The sequence below is a fragment of the Leishmania martiniquensis genome, chromosome 23 (assembly GCF_017916325.1).
Source record: "Leishmania martiniquensis isolate LSCM1 chromosome 23, whole genome shotgun sequence".
NCBI lineage: Eukaryota > Euglenozoa > Kinetoplastea > Trypanosomatida > Trypanosomatidae > Leishmania > Leishmania martiniquensis.
In genome coordinates, this window is record NC_090158.1 from 630001 (window position 1) to 642500 (window position 12500).

Below are 12500 nucleotides of genomic sequence, written 5' to 3' on the forward strand. Positions count from 1 at the left end.
GTGGAGCGCTTCCATGAGGATCTGCGCACCCTCTACAAGGCGTGCGGTGTGAAGCGGCAGCAGAAGGTGTTCTACATCGCCGACACGCAGCTCGTGGACCCGTCGTTCCTCGAGGACCTGAACAATATGCTCTCCGCGGGTGAAGTGCCCAACTTGTTCAGCAAGGACGACCTGCAGCAGATCAACGATGATGTGCACAAGCTGGCGCTGCTGAGCGGGTGCCGCGATTCGCCTGATGAGCTGTACAACTTCTTTGTTCGGCAAGCCCGCGAGCATCTCCATCTCGTCATCGCCATGTCGCCCGCCCACCGGCTTTTCCGCGTGCGCCTGCGCCAGTTCCCAGCGCTAGTTTCGTGCACATCGATCGACTGGTATTACGCTTGGCCGAATGAGGCGCTCAAGGAGGTGGGCCTGCGCTACCTGCGCGACTCGCGCGAGAGCGACGCGGAGTCAGATGAGCTGCTCGAGACCATTAGCGATCTCTTTGTTTTTTTGCACGACACGACGAACCAGCGGGCAGAGCAGATGCGAGCGCAGCTGCGTCGCCACACGTACGTGACGCCGTCCTCTTTCATCGACCTCGTGCGCGGCTTCCGCTCGATGCTGCACAGCCGGCGTATCGACATTGTGGAGCAGCGCGACAAGCTGGTGAACGGTATGTCGAAGCTGGAGGAGACGAAGGTGACAGTGAGCGAGATGCGCGAGGAGCTCAAGGTGCAGGACGAGCGGCTACAGGCCAAGTCAGCCGAAGTCAGCAAGGCGACGGAGAGCATCCAGGCGCGGCAGCACATCGCCGAGGAGCAGCAGACTGTCGTGGCGTCGGAAAAGGTGAAGATCGAGCAGACGAAGCGTGCCGCCTTGGCGGACCAGGCCGAGGCACAGGCCGATCTCGACCGCGCCATGCCCACCTTGCTGGAGGCTCAGGCGGCGCTAGACAAGCTGGACAAGAGTGACATCAACGAGGTGAAGTCGTACAAGACGCCCGCGGCGATGATTCGCACGGTGATGGAGGCGGTGCAGACCGCGCTGCACCGCAAGCTCGACTGGGACGAGGCCAAAAAGTCGCTGAGCGAGCCAAAGTTCATCGACATGCTAAAGACATACCACGAGACGCACGACATGACGGATCAGAAGCTACTCAACGCGCTGGAGAAGTACGTGAAGCGCAACGATTTTACGCCGGCGGCGGCGAGCGCTGTGTCAAAGGCGGCGGGGGGGCTGTGCCAGTGGGTGATTGCGATCCACAAGTACGGCAACATCTACAAGGAGGTGCATCCGAAAATCGTCAAAAATGAGAACGCGCAGCAAAAAGTGCGGGCGCAGGAGGAGATGCTGCGCCAGAAGGAAGAGAAGCTGCAGAAAATTGTGGACGAGGTGCGCCAGCTGGAGGCGGACCTGCAGGCAAACATCGCCGAGAAGAACCGCCTCATGGACGAGGCGCGTGCAACACAGGACAAGCTGAACAAGGCCCAGATCATCGTCGACGGTCTTGAGGGCGAGCGTGGGCGGTGGACGGAGTCGATTGCGCGCTTCGAGATGTCCTTGGAGAACATCAACGCCGAGACGCTCCTGGCCTGCGCGTTCATGTGCTACTGCGGCGCCTTTACAGCCGAGTACCGCCAACTGCTGTGGCAGAGTTGGCTGAAGGAGGTGCGGCGGGTGCAGCTGCCGCTGAATCGCAACTACGACGTCGTCGACTTTCTGGCTGACCCGACGGAGGTACGCGACTGGCAGCAGGCCGGCCTCCCAGGCGACGAGTTCAGCAAGGAGAACGGCGCCGTGGTCGTCTTTGGCCCGCGCTACCCGCTCATGATCGACCCGCAGCAGCAGGCCATCAAGTGGGTGAAGCGCATGGAGCGCGACAACGGTCTCAAAGTGATCGACCCGAAGCAGCCCGATTTCCAAAAGACCGTCGAGTACGCGATTCAGTTCGGCTGCCCACTGCTACTGCAGGATGTGCTCGAGGACATCGACCCCCTCCTCGACCCCATCATGTCCCGCTCCTTCATCATGAAGGGGAAGCGCAAGCTCGTGAAGGTCGGCGACAACTACGTTGAGCTCAAGGAGGGCTTCAAGCTGTACATCACTACCCGACTGCCAAACCCGCACTACACCCCCGAGACGTGCACGAAGGTGTGCCTGCTGAACTTTGCGGTCAAGGAGCAGGGGTTGGAGGAGCAGCTGCTGAAGATCGTCGTGGAGCGGGAGAAGCCGGAGTTGGAGCACGAGAACGAGCAGCTCATCATCCACACCGCTGCGGCCAAGAAGGAGATGAAGCGCTTGGAGGAGGACATTCTCGACCTGCTCTCCACCTCACAGGTGTCGCTGCTGGAGAACCAGCGGCTTATCGAGACGCTGCAGACGGCCAAGGTGACGGCGGCGAGCATCCAGAATCAGCTGCAGGTGGCCGAGGTGACATCCGTGAAGATTCGAGAGGCGCGCGAGGAGTACCGCGAGTGTGCGCGGCGCGCGTCGCTGCTATTTTTCGTCCTCGCCGATCTCGGCGCTATCGACACGATGTATCAGTTTGCCCTGGACTCATACATTCAGCTCTTCCAGACAAGCATCCGGCGCTCGTCGGAGAAGATCTCGTCGCACGAGATGGAGGAACGCATCAAGACGCTGAATGAGTGGCACACCGCAGCGGTGTACACCAACACGTGTCGCGGCCTGTTTGAGCGCCACAAGCTGCTCTTCGCCTTCCACATGACTATGCGCATCCTTCAGGCGGAGGATATGGTGAACATTGAGGAGTACGTCTTCATGATGCGGGGCGGACAGATGCTGGACAAGCAGAGCCGCTTGCCGAACCCGGCGAGCGCGTGGCTCTCGGAGCGGGCGTGGGATCACATTTTGGAGCTGGAGAGGCTGAGCGCCTTCCACGGCATTGCGGAGCACTTCGAGCAGAAATCGGATGAATGGCGCGTGTGGTACCTCCTGGAGCGGCCCGAGGAGGCCCTGCTGCCGGAGGAGTGGGAGGCACGCTGCGGTGGCAATGCGCTGCAGCGCATGATCTTCATGCGCTGCCTGCGTCCTGACCGACTCGTCTTTATGGTGTACGAGTTCATTGAGGCGCATCTCGGCAGTCAATTTGTGGACCCGCCTGTGTTCAATCTCAAGGACACTTTCGAAGAGAGCGCCAACACGATCCCGTTAATCTTTGTGCTCTCCAGCGGCGTGGACCCGACGAACCAACTGCAGTCCCTGGCGCAGCGCGAGGGCCGTGCGCTGAAGGTGCTAGCGCTGGGGCAGGGCCAGGGCGACAACGCCAAGCGCGCACTGCAAGAGTACAGCCAAACGGGCGGGTGGGTCTTCCTCGCCAACTGCCACTTAATGGTATCTTGGCTGGTGGAGCTGGAGAAGATCATCGACGCCATCTTTGAGCAGAACCCACACCGCGACTTTCGGCTGTGGCTGAGTTCGGTGCCGACGCCGCAGTTTCCGATTGGCGTACTGCAGCGGTCGATTAAGATGACAACGGAGCCGCCGAAGGGAATCAAGGCCAACATGCTGCGCCTGTACAACATGTTCAGCGAGGATGACCTGGCCACCCGAAGCGCCGAGCACCCCGTCATCTACCGAAACCTGCTCTACTCGTTGTGCTTCTTCCATAGTGTGCTCTTGGAGCGCCGCAAGTATGGCACGCTCGGCTACAACGTCCTCTATGACTTTACCTCCTCCGATTTCGAGGTGTCGGAGAACATCATTCAGCTGTACATCGGCCACATGCAGTCCGATGCCGTTGAGGACGTTCCCTTCGTCACCATCCGATACCTCATCGCCGAGGCCTCATACGGTGGTCGCGTCACGGACGATTGGGACCGGCGCGTGCTGAACACGTACATGGCGCAGTACATGTGCCCGGACGCCATCACACAGGATCGCTACCCCCTCGCCGCGGCGGAAGAGTACTGCATCCCGGATGACTGCACTACCCTACTCGCGTATAAGAATCGATGCAGCCAGCTTCCCATCACCGACCCGCCGGAGGCTTTCGGGCAGCATGCGAACGCTGACATCGCCAGCCGGATTGCAGAGTCGACTGCATTGCTGGAGTGCCTTATCAGCGTGAATACGTCGCTGGTGCGCGACGGCGGTGGTGGCAGCGGCGGCAGCGTGCATGCCCTCACTCAGGAGGAGCGCTGCCTCGAGATCCTCGCCTCCATTGATGACCCGAGCAAAGCTGCCACTCCCAACCTGCTCGACTACGCCGCCATCTACGAGTCTACCGAGGGAGACCGCGACAACGCTCTCAACACGTGCCTCTTACAGGAGGTGCAGCGCTACAACGTGCTACTGCAGACGATCCACCGGCAGAAAGCCGAACTGCGACGCGCCGTGAAAGGCGAGATCGTTATGTCTGAGCATCTGGAGGCCATCTTCAACGCGCTGCTGCTCGGCCGCGTGCCGCCACCGTGGACGAGCGCCTACCCGAGCCTGAAGCCGCTGGCGAGCTGGGCGGTGGACCTCGTCGAGCGTGTGGATCAGATGCGGTTGTGGAGTCAGCGCACGCCGACAGTTTTCTGGCTCTCAGGCTTCACGTACCCCACGGGCTTCCTTAAAAGCCTTCAGCAGCAGCAGGCGCGCCGGGACCAGATCTCCATCGACCAATACGACTGGGAGTACGCCATCCTGCCGAGCGAGGAGCGCGCCATTGCTCATCGACCCAAGAAGGGCGCGTACGTGCGCGGTATCTTTCTAGAGGGCGCCGGGTGGAACGCGGAGGCGAACACGCTGTGTGAGCCAAAGCCGATGGAGCTGATTGTGCCGATGCCGGTGATTCACTTCAAGCCGAAGCTGCGCGCGGGCAAGGCAAAGGCACCAAGCGTGTACGAGTGCCCCTTGTACATGTACCCGATCCGCACCGGCACCCGTGAGCGTCCCTCCTACGTTGTCGCAGTCGACCTAGAGTCCGGCGACGCGGTGCCGGAGACGTACACGAAGCGCGGCACAGCGCTGCTCCTCTCCACAGACGAGTAGATTTGAGGAGTACGCTTGTGTGTGTCTCTCTCTTTCTCTCTTTTCGTGCGGGTGCCTTACACGCGTTCGATGTGCCTCTTGTGCATCTGCGTGAACGCACATCGCTGCTGTTGTCCCCGTCAACGTGGATGTGAGCGGCCGCTTCTCTAGGCCTCTGCGTGCGAGATCTGGCGACCACCCCTCTTCTCCGCATAGATGACCACCTGTTGGTGCAAGGAGACAACGCTGTTGACTGCAATGTCGTGTTGCACACCCACCGCTGCTCTCATCACGGACTATCTACTGGTTGTGGGCGATACAACCGGTAAGGCGGCAATGAACAGCTATGCGATGACCCTCTGTGTCGCGTCAGCTGCATGCCGAGTCCACCATAGTGGACTCCCCGCCTCTCTCTTAGCCTTTCTCGCTGAAAAATGCCTTTATCGACCGCTTTGCACTTTCCCAGGCCACTTCGACACGCACGTCGGGCCTCTTTTTTCCCGTCCGCTCCAGTTGAGCCTTCTCCCTGTGGTGGTCGCTGTGTTTATCATGCCCGAAAGGTGGGGGGCTTTCTGCACTCGAGCGCGTGCCAGTGCAGCGCATGCTGCCTGTTAGGTAGGCGCACTGGGCGGCCTAAGTGGAGGGACGTCTCGTGGCACGGAGCGCCTCTCTCCTGCTCTCTGGTCGAGTGAAGTACACGGCAAGCAAATACCAGAGGCGCTGACGCAGAGAGCGAGCGAGCGAGAGCGGCCCCTCCCCCCTCCCCCCGTGCCCATCATAGAGGAAACAAATAGATGAGCTCCGAGATGCTCATCACAACGATGTACAGTCCCCCTCCCCCCATCTGCCTGTTCCCTCTTCTTGACGTGTGGGCGCCGATGCTCGCCATCTTCGTAGGAGGACACCAAATTTATGTATGTGTGTCGGGCCCGCCCGCCCGCCTCTCTCTCTGTGCGTCGCCTGTCTGACACTTCGCTCTCTCTTTTGGGCATTCCCCCCTCCCCCGAGACAGGAGCCGCTGTGAAGGCCACGTTCAGCCGATTTTCTGACGTGTGGTGTGTGTGTGCGAGGAAACGCTGCTGAAAGCGGGTGAGGGTCGTGCAGCGGCGCCGCTGACGGAGTGCGCGTGCCTCGGGCTCGCACAGGTGCACTTCATTGGGTGCCTTTCGTGAGGGTTCGTACCGTACTTCTCGCCAGCTGCCTCCATCCCTCCGTCCCCCCCCCCCCCCACTGCTGTCGACCGCGGCGCTGCTGCCCACATGAGTTGCACACTACCGCTTTTCGAACAGGGATGCGGCGCTTTGGTAGTGCACCCAGGCAGCACTGAGGTGGAAGCTCATCAGCCATCTGCGTGCGAAGTGAGATCTATCCGCATGCACGTCTCCTCTCGTGTGCATCCCTCAGCCTACTGCCCCCTCTTTGGTCTCCTCTTCGTCTTCGTCTCTTGAAATGTGATGGCCGCTGCCCAACACCCTCGCGCGGGGGCCTTTCACGCCAACTCGATCACCTGTCCCCATGCATCATGATCCACATGCGATACAGCTCTACACGGACACTGCACCAGACAGCGGCAGCACGGATACGCTCATAGGCGAGGGTTACAGGCCGCACGAACTGCCTGCCCGTCATTCTTCCCCCTTCTTTGATCCGCTCTCTTCCAATCAGTGTAGATGCTCGGCTGGGGTGAGAAGCGGATGTCCAGCCACAATGAGCTAAAGGACGTGGATATGTACGTGTACGTGCAACCGGCTGGGCTGCTCGGCCGCGTCCTCGGCCGCCCGCTTCGGCTGAGGGTGCAGCAGTTTTCCTTCCTGGTGAGCCGCCGCGAGCACACGCTCGAGCGTATAGAGGTGGGCGCAGACTCGCTCCTGCCGCAGTGCGAGGTACACATGCCCTCTCGCTTGGAGCGAGTGCCGCTGACTTTTTCTGAAGTCGAGCGAGTGATGCGGCGGACGCGGGGCTCTGTGCTTGACGCTCCCCGGTATCCTCTCATCACCTACGATGTCGTGGCCAACACGAGCGACGCGGTGAGGGGTACGCTAAAACTGCACGGCGAAAGTCACGCGGTGGAGTGCAGCAAGGCAGTGGAGGGAGCTGAGCTAGTGGTGCGTTGTCCAGTCCGCTTGAGTCAGTTCCACGTGCCGCCGTATAAACTGTGGCTGGGGCTCTTCACGCAGGCGGACATGGTAGAGGTTGAGACGCGCGTTCCCGCAAAGGTGTTGAAGCTGTGAGGGGGGGAGAGGCGAGAGAGGAGGGTGGGAGGCATGCGGACTGACTAGCGCTGCACCTCTTCCCTTCTCGCCAGCTGCTTTGCACGTTAGCGTCTTGTGGAGGTGCTGATGGCTGAGTCCTGTCCGCGGATGACGCTAAAGGCGCTTGACCTGCCGTCGCCGGACATGGCGGTCGCCTCGTCGTTCAACGGTAAAGGTGCGCCCGCTGAGGTGGTGGTGGTGGCGCTGGGGGCGCGTGGACTGCAGATGACGACGCGGCCGACATCGAAGTCACATATGACTGGCAGAGGTGCCTCCGCGTCCCCCTTTTCCCTGATGCATACGTGCGAACGTGAGGCAGTGGCGCGGTAGCAACGTGCCCCATAGGAGTAGCAGAAGAGAGTAGGAGCGCGTGAGGTATGCTAGGGCTCTCGACTCTGAGGCTCATCGAGGATGAAGCCGGCGCCTGCGCGCACGCCTGTGTGTGTGTGTGCGGAGGGGGGGAGAGGAAGATGTTTGATATGGCCCTCTTCCTTACCTGTTCTCGACTCCTCCCGTCTGTGCTGAGCTTTCTCTTACGACCTCTTCTGGAGCGCCGGTGCGCATGTGCATATTCTGAGCCTCACCTCTCTTCTCTGCCCACCAGCAGCCGCCTGCGTGCACTACAACTCAGGCCCGGCCCCCCTTTTTCAGCTTTACCTGTGCGCCTGCATACATCCTCGTCGCTGTAGTTTGGGCGAGGGGGAGGGAAGGAGGTAGAGTGGCCTGCCGGAGACCCCTGGCCTTCTGGGCGTAGTTGATGCGCTGACCTGCAGCCATCATCTCTGACGAGGACGCACTTCGGGGTGGACGGCAGGTCTGTCCTCAACACGGGCACGCTCTCGCCCACAGACGCATACAGCTCAGCATACAACAGAGTACCATTTTGACGCGCCATTATTCGTCCGGCCTTCCCCGTCGACGCCTGGGGGTGTTGCCCTGGACTTTCCCATTGCCTCTGCTGCTGCTGCTGCGCATGTGTGCGGTGCGCGTTCCGCTTTTGAAGCGGCGTCTCTGTGGTGCCTCAATCGTTCTGGACGCGTGCACACAGGCAGCATGTACATGCAGGTGATTTCCATCGAGCACTCGCTGGAGAAACCGCAGGCGGAGCTGGGCGATGAGGCGCTGTCGCCAATCTTCCACCGTGTATCCGCACGTTGTCCAGTGCTGCACCTCTTCGGCTACGTGCACATTCCTTTGGGTGGCGGCTCCGCGACGGGCGGCGCCTCAGCGCCAGCGGTGCCGATAGAGTTCCACCACGCGAGCAGCAGCGTACCAGAGAACCCGCCCGGGTGCGCTGTGGAGGTCATGATCGCGGCTGCCCCCCATTCCATTTCTCGTGGAGGCAGCAGGGGTGGTGCGCTCCATCTCAGCCGATTCACTCCCCTTGCCAGCCGACGCAGCGGTACCCAAGCTACGGGGCAGCAGGACGATGCCTCGCCCTTGCCGAAGGCCACGCACGCGTGGGATGTTGATGCGCACCATAACATCGCTGACACGGCTGCGGCGGTGGCGCGGCAGCGCGGCGCTCCTCCCTCACACGCTTTGCCCGTTGGTGCTTCCCACGCGGTTGAAAGCACCGTTGGCGGCGAAGGCCATCCGCCAATGCTCAGCGGCGCGGACCTTCGCAGCTCGGCCGCCCAGCGTGGCTGCTACGTGCAGCGCCGCGCCTGCCTTCATGTACATGGGGTGTACCCCTCGCTGCGGCTCCCCCAATACGATCGAAACGTTTCAGCTGCTCAGCTGGCGGCCCAGCTGGAGACGGTGGCGCTGCGCGTCCTTGCGCGGCAGGGCATCTTTGTGCCAAGCCAACAGCTGGTCCACAACGTCCGCATTGTACGTCGCCTCAACCTGTACGGCTACCGGCGCCACGCGTACGCCTTTTACGAGGTGGAGCTCATCGACCCCGACTTACTGCCAGCGGTTGCTGATATGCTGCAGCACTCGACGGAGGTGGGTGGGCGACAGTGGCAGCTGTACGACGCGCATTACCGCTATCCCTCACAGTTTATGGTGCGTTGGTGCGTGAACGGTGCTGCGCCTTTTCGCCTGCCATCTGGACAGTGTCACGTGCGGCTGCCGACCGTTGCCGAGCTCTGGCAGAACGCGTCTCCCTTGCCGGCGTCGCTTAACAGGGCTGGTGGGCTGCAGGCGGCCCGCGTCAGCCGCCCTGACGGCAGCGACGCTGCAGCGCAAGCACTGAAGGACGGGGACGAGGAGCCGCACCATCAGGCGGCAACCAGGTCTGCGCAGCAGTCTCCGCTTCTTTTTCGCCGGCTCTGGCGACCAGATGAGCTGGACCGCTTCAGCACCGCAGAGGTGGAGCTGGACGTCGCCGGTGCCGATCTGCTCGACCACTCCTCTCCAGTGGAGGAGGAGGAGGAGGAGAACAGGGTCGCGGGGGGAAGGCGCAGGATCGTGACGGCTGGCGACAATCTCAGCTATACGCGCCGCATTATACGGCGCTACTTCAGGGAGCATGGAGTATCCGACGACTTGCGGGTTGCGGATGCCATCGCGATGGAGCGCCATCAGCAGGACTGTGTGCACTCAACCACGGCCATGCCTGCGGACGGTGTTGCATCGTGGAACGCCGAAGCTCCCGCCGCCGTGATGCCGAACTCTAAGGGGACGCCTCAGCCGCTGCCGCGGAGGCGTTACGGCTGCGTGATGCAGATGCAGCACGGTGATCCGACAGTGCGGTGGCTGCGGCACCGTATGCTGGGGTACTTGGCGGAACGGAGGGTGACGACTGCAGCTGCTGCTGCGGCAGCGCTTGTCGCCTCATCTTCCGCCACCACGACAAATGGCGGCGACGCAGCGTCCATTTCCACGCGTCTCGCTGGCACCAGCACTGTGGAGCTCCAAGAGCAGCGCGCCATTCGCCAGCAGCTCGTTGCCCAGTACTGCCAGCCTGGCGGCAGCACCGCACTGACGAGTCGACATGGCTCCCGGCGCGGAGTCGCAGGCGCATGGACCACTCGCTGCTATGCAGACGCCCACATTGCCGTGCCGCCGCCGTATACCCGCCTCCCCGACCTTGGATCGGCCGTCGCTGGCGGCGATGCGCTGTACGTTGGCTTCAGCGCAGAGAGTCTGCAGCTTTCTGTGTCGCAGAAGCTTACCCAGCCACCGCAGCCGCAGACAGCATCAGCGCTGGAGAATGTGGCGACTCAGCGTAGCCCCTCTTCATCCTCGCATGTGTCTCCCTTTGGCGAGTTCTCGCCCACAGCCCGTGCTGGTGTCGCGGCTGCGCCGGCGCAGGACTTGTGGAAAGCGATCGCGCAGCCAAGCCCACTCTCTCTGCAGTCCCAGGGGAGTGCACCCGCCACTTCTGTTGCCGCAGCGGCCGCCACAACACCGCTACGCAGCTTGGTGAGCATCTGCGAAGCAGGTGAATCTGGCTGCAGGGACTTACAGTCGGCGCAGGAGGCGGCTCACGAGCTTGCTCGCAGCGCGAACGCATCTTTGACAGTTGCGGCAGAGGCTGCACCGGCTGCTTCGATTGTGGCGCATGCGATCTCGTCGTGGTCTTCGTGGTCGTCTGCGCTGTCCTCTTCCTCTGCGTCCCTCTCCAGCGGGAGAGCTTCTTCAGATCACGACGGCAGCTTGTTGGGTAGCAGCAAAGACGCGGACTCGCCCCTCCTTCGCTCCTCAGCGACTGAGCCGCCACATAGAACACAAGGGGAGCCGTGCCCCGCGGCGTCTGAGGCCGCGGCAGCCCGGAGCGATACACTTACGCAGCGACTGTGGCAATCGTCTGTGAAACGCTCTCTGCGGTCGAGTGAAGTGCGGCACAGTGACGCGGTGCTCGGTCCTCTGGCCAGCACCAATGTGGAGGCCTTGCGACCATCGGCCGTTGCTTCACAAGAGGATGGCTCATTTCTGCTGGGGAGCTGCGCCCGCTGCCCTGCATCGAACGAGATGGCGGGTGCGGAGGACAACAACACGCCAAGGGGTCGGCGTCGCCGCGGTGGCATCTCTCCGTCGGCATTGCCCGCCACTACGCCGCCCGCCCGCCTCCTTGCGTGTCGTAGGTGGGCGGAGGGGGATTGCGTCGCCTTTGTACGTGTGCGCGACGCCGCGTCATGGCGTCTCGGCGAGGTCCTCGCCGTAGCTCGTATCGCTTCGTTGGCGGCAGAAACAGCAGAGCTGCAGTGGCTACTGCGCCTGAGTGAGACGCACTTGGCTATGCAGGAGCAGGAGTTAGTGCGGCGTGGCTCGTGGCTGCGTGCACAACTACCCTCCGCCCGCGCGGCTGACACGGTACCCTTGGTGAGGGACCGCTGCGCTCAGTCTGCCGGCGCTGCACACGATGTGCTGCTTGGCGAAATGGTGCTCGGCAACTTGCGCGATAACGTTCCCACCTCCTCCCTGGAGGGGGCTGCGGGGGCGGATCTGGTGTGCGCGGCTGTGCATTCCACGCCCATGCAACAACTTCTTGCGGAGGAGGACGCGGCGTCTGCGGGGCGCGCTGTGGCTACAGGGAAGGTGAGCGTGACGGCACGTCAGGCAGAGCCTGGGAAGCGCTGCGTGTTGCGGCAGCAGGGACGTCGCCGTCCTTCAGATGATGCAGGTGCTGTGGTGCAGGCGTGGAGGGTTCGCTGCTTCACGAATGTGGCGGCGTATCACAGCGTCGCAGAAGCTCCCCACAGTCGGTATCGCGCACACGTTGGACATCCCAGCCGCAGCACGCTTCCTTTGCTTCAAGTTCTCTGCCGCTACGCGTACCATGTCGAGGCGCGGGTGCTGGCGGCTGTCTCGCCAGATGCGTTCACGCGTGGTGCGCATATGTGCGCTGCCAATGACCGTCCTCGATCTTCCTCTCGAAGGGTCTCGTCTCTCGGCGGCGAGCGCCTGAAGAGCGGCGAGGGAGCCACTCATGCTGCGACGGCGCGCCGCTCGTCGAGCGCGCGCGCCTCATCGTCTCGCGTGCTCTTTACCCAGCCGCAGCCTCTGGTGCCTTTAAGCGACACGCCTGCCCCCCTGAAAGGAGCTGCCGCGTCGCTCAAGCGGGCATCGGTGTCCTCCTCCGTCGCCGCGCGGTCGCCCATGATATTCGCCAGTGCGCCGAGGCGAGAGGTCAGCGAAGACGGAGGTGAGGACACACTGCTGTTCCCCAGCAGCTCTGCGTCGGCTGGCAGAAGTCATAGTGGGGGTAGAGAGGTGCTGGCGCAGCGGGACAGGGCAGCGTCTGCTTGCGCCACGGATTCGACACTATTGCGTCTCACGCCGCTGCCGGAAAGGGACCCTCCGCGGGGCCCCTCCCACACCCCCAACACAATTTCTCCG

General features: G+C 62.5%; 3 protein-coding genes across 3 annotated transcripts in view; all 3 read left to right on the plus strand.

Moving 5' to 3' along the window:
* LSCM1_06149 (uncharacterized protein) overlaps nucleotides 1-4980 on the plus strand; it is a gene marked incomplete at both ends in the record, with an annotated part of 11226 nt that extends 6246 nt beyond the window's left edge. The window contains one exon of the mRNA XM_067323581.1: nucleotides 1-4980. This exon is cut by the window's left edge and continues 6246 nt beyond it. Within this exon, the coding sequence (XP_067178686.1) occupies nucleotides 1-4980 (4980 nt within the window).
* A 1649-nt stretch (nucleotides 4981-6629) lies between these two features.
* LSCM1_06150 (uncharacterized protein) lies at nucleotides 6630-7190 on the plus strand (the record flags this gene model as incomplete). Its single annotated transcript, XM_067323582.1, has 1 exon — nucleotides 6630-7190. The coding sequence occupies one exon, from the start codon at nucleotides 6630-6632 to the stop codon at nucleotides 7188-7190; it is 561 nt and encodes a 186-aa protein (XP_067178687.1).
* Nucleotides 7191-8264: 1074 nt separating this feature from the next.
* The window catches only part of LSCM1_06151 (uncharacterized protein), a gene marked incomplete at both ends in the record, with an annotated part of 9135 nt that continues 4899 nt past the window's right edge, over nucleotides 8265-12500 (plus strand). The window contains one exon of the mRNA XM_067323583.1: nucleotides 8265-12500. This exon is cut by the window's right edge and continues 4899 nt beyond it. Within this exon, the coding sequence (XP_067178688.1) occupies nucleotides 8265-12500 (4236 nt within the window).